General features: G+C 31.6%; 1 protein-coding gene across 1 annotated transcript; it reads left to right on the top strand.

Annotated features, from left to right (window-relative positions):
• The first annotated feature begins 610 nt into the window (after positions 1 to 610).
• LOC114183604 (tropinone reductase homolog At5g06060-like) lies at positions 611 to 2,657 on the top strand. The gene is made up of 5 exons (XM_028070685.2): positions 611 to 895; positions 990 to 1,197; positions 1,703 to 1,919; positions 2,016 to 2,128; positions 2,262 to 2,657. The coding sequence occupies exons 1-5, from the start codon at positions 804 to 806 to the stop codon at positions 2,427 to 2,429; spliced, it is 798 nt and encodes a 265-aa protein (XP_027926486.2). The 5' UTR covers positions 611 to 803; the 3' UTR covers positions 2,430 to 2,657.
• The last annotated feature ends 334 nt before the right edge of the window (positions 2,658 to 2,991 follow it).

Genomic DNA, 2,991 nt, shown 5'->3' with positions numbered 1-2,991 from the left:
TCAATTTATCAGTCAATTTAGTTTATCACAAGTTCGAGTCGATTAGGTTTAGAAAAATTCAATTTTTTTGTAATGGGTTTGACTCACTTAATCAACGGATAAACGGATTGGATTAAAGGTGGATTGACCCACTTAACACACCAATATTTTTTCTACAATATTTTGTTATAATTTTTAAATACTAGAATGTTATTCAATAATATTTGAATGCTTAATTAATTTGTTTGTCATATTATATATGTTAATATTTTAATTTTTAATTATTATTTTTATAATAATATTTTAAGAATTAAATAAACAATTTAATTTCACTATTATAAAAAATAAATTAAAAAAGTTCACTCTATTATAATATAATAAATATACAAAATAAATTATAAAATACATTTTTTGTAAATGAGATGATTCACAAACCTTACAACTTGTGATTAGGACCGATTTGCAAAATTTATATCTAATCAAAAAGTTGAATCGGATTAAAGTGAGGGTTTTTTAGTTTAACCCTGGTTGGTTGTAAAACGAGACCCTATAGTCATCCGATCTAAACCGAAAGTGTGTACATGTTTCCCACAAATTTGTTGGGTTATGGTCCAACGAGTTTTGTTGTCTCCGCACCGAGAGTGTGATGGCTCATTGTATTTGGCGATAAGATTAAAATGATTCACAGCCACAAAGCGTTTCAGAACTTCGACATGTATACATATAAAGAGAGCTATCTTGCAGCTCTTGTTTCTGCTTCACATCATATCTATTCATTAAAAACTGTGTTTCCGTTTTCTGGAGCTCACTGATTAGAAGCAAAAATGGCGGAACCAAAGCAGAGTGGCATAAAGGACAATAGGTGGTCACTCCATGGCAAGACGGCACTTGTGACAGGAGGCACCCGAGGCATTGGGTTCGTCATCTCATCATATGCTTTAATCTTCTTCTCTCTTCGCATTCATTTTTCCTTTTATTCTAATCTTTCTTCTTCCTTTCGAATGTCTTAGACATGCCATCGTAGAGGAACTGGCAGAATTTGGCGCAGCTATTCATATATGTTCACGAAAGCAAGATGATATTGATAAGTGTCTGGAAGAGTGGAAGAAGAAAGGATTCAACGTCACTGGTTCAGTCTGCAATGTCCAACATAGCCACCAACGCCAGAACCTTATGGAAACTGTTTCCGAAATCTTCCACGGAAAGCTTGACATTCTGGTAACATTCAACCCCCAACCCAAAATTCATTTATAGACACTAATTTTAATGTTTTAAAATATATCAAATATCTGAGCTGAGAATTAATTAACTTGGATTATTTTCGTTGCCATTGGCACATAGGTACAAATGGTAATTTATGTTTATATAGAAAGACATTTGAGACCAGCTATTAGAGACAATTCTATATATTTATATTCAGAGATTTGTAGATAAAATATCACACGAGAATAAAAATGATTTAAACGTAATTACATTTAACACTTTAAAATTATAATTATACTTTTTTTACATAAAAGTATAATTATGCTAAAATTAATTCTATCAAATTTTAATACAATAGAATATGTAATAAACTCCTAGTGAGGCATTCAATTCAGTTAATGCATTCGATGCATCTAACATGGTAGCTTTTAATTTCTTCTGTGAAGTCTCCATTTGTTGATTTTGTGATTCAGTTTTCATTATTGTATTTGAGGCTATTTGATATGCTGTTGTCTCTTAGGTGAACAATGCAGCGATGGAACTAACAAAGGACATATTAGATCACACCGCTGAAGATGTATCAACTATAATGGCTATAAATTTTGAGTCTGTGTTTCATTTGACTCAACTTGCACACCCACTTCTTAAACAATCTGGATATGGGAGCATAGTATTTATTTCATCCATTGCTGGTGCAAAAGCTATTCCATCTTTATCTACTTATTCAGCCGCTAAAGGTATACATACTAATTTCTTTTTCTAATTTTCCTGATATATTAATATTTTTGGGAATCGAAGTTGTTGATCTGAACAAAATATATAATATAATTCAGGAGCTATGGATATATTCACCAAGAACGTAGCATTGGAATGGGCAAAGGATAACATTCGTGCAAATGCTGTAGCACCTGGACCAATTTGGACTCCACTCCTTGAATCTATCAGGGTATGTTTAAGATACGAAATATAGATATTGATAATGTGCAAAACAAGTTTTACCTGAAAACTCCCCTTCTTTCCCAATTAACATTAAAGAGGAAAATGCACAGTTGATGTGGTAGTGATTGTTGTTGTTACAGGAGAAAACTGGAGCAGAAGAGTATGATGGTAATGTTACATCTAAAATACCTTGTGGTCGTATAGGAGAAACCAAGGAAGTATCACCACTGGTTGCTTTTCTTTGTCTCCCAGCTGCATCATACATCACTGGCCAGATTTTATATGTAGACGGCGGTTTCACATCTTAAATCCCAATTTCTCACTGCACAATTAATTAAGACTCACTTCTACTCTTCAATTTTTATTCTCCATCGTTCATATGTTTCCTTTCAATCTTGCATACCATCATTGGTAAGCCATCTTTTTCATTTATCTTAAAGTTCTTAAGCATTTTCTCTCGTCTTAAGATTGCTATATTTCGCCCCTATATGTTGTGTACAAATATTTGCTTAATAATTATGAATATAATTTTTGAAGAGATATAGTTAATTTATATTATATAATTAAGTGTAAATTTACTTCTATTTAAATCCTATTCTAGTTATGTGTGTTGAGTTTATCCTGTTAACTTATTATTATATTGCTATTGAATTGTTTATAAATATTTAGTTTTATGCTCATGGAATGTGTCACAAATTATTTATAATTTTTAAGTACCGGTGATTTAATAAAACCATAAAAACTATTTATAGGTAACTCAACTTTTAATGTTGATGGATGCTCTTGTAAGGGTGTTTTTCAAGAATTTTGTTCGATGCTTGTTCAAGTCTGTTTTGGTGAATAAACTCGACGTAAATTCTTCTAACAGGA

This window comes from Vigna unguiculata, chromosome 5, assembly GCF_037176805.1.
Source record: "Vigna unguiculata cultivar grain cowpea cultivar isolate G323 ecotype 2 chromosome 5, ASM3717680v1, whole genome shotgun sequence".
In the NCBI taxonomy this organism is placed as follows: Eukaryota; Viridiplantae; Streptophyta; class Magnoliopsida; order Fabales; family Fabaceae; genus Vigna; species Vigna unguiculata.
This window is presented reverse-complemented; position numbering and strand designations above follow the sequence as displayed.

Bases quoted from the DNA above. Each gene is read 5' to 3' on its own strand.
- LOC114183604 (XM_028070685.2), top strand. From the start codon at position 804: ATGGCGGAACCAAAGCAGAGTGGCATAAAGGACAATAGGTGGTCACTC. The intron at 1,198-1,702 runs GTAACATTCAAC...GTTGTCTCTTAG, and splicing joins ACGGAAAGCTTGACATTCTG to GTGAACAATGCAGCGATGGA. The intron at 2,129-2,261 runs GTATGTTTAAGA...TTGTTGTTACAG, and splicing joins CACTCCTTGAATCTATCAGG to GAGAAAACTGGAGCAGAAGA.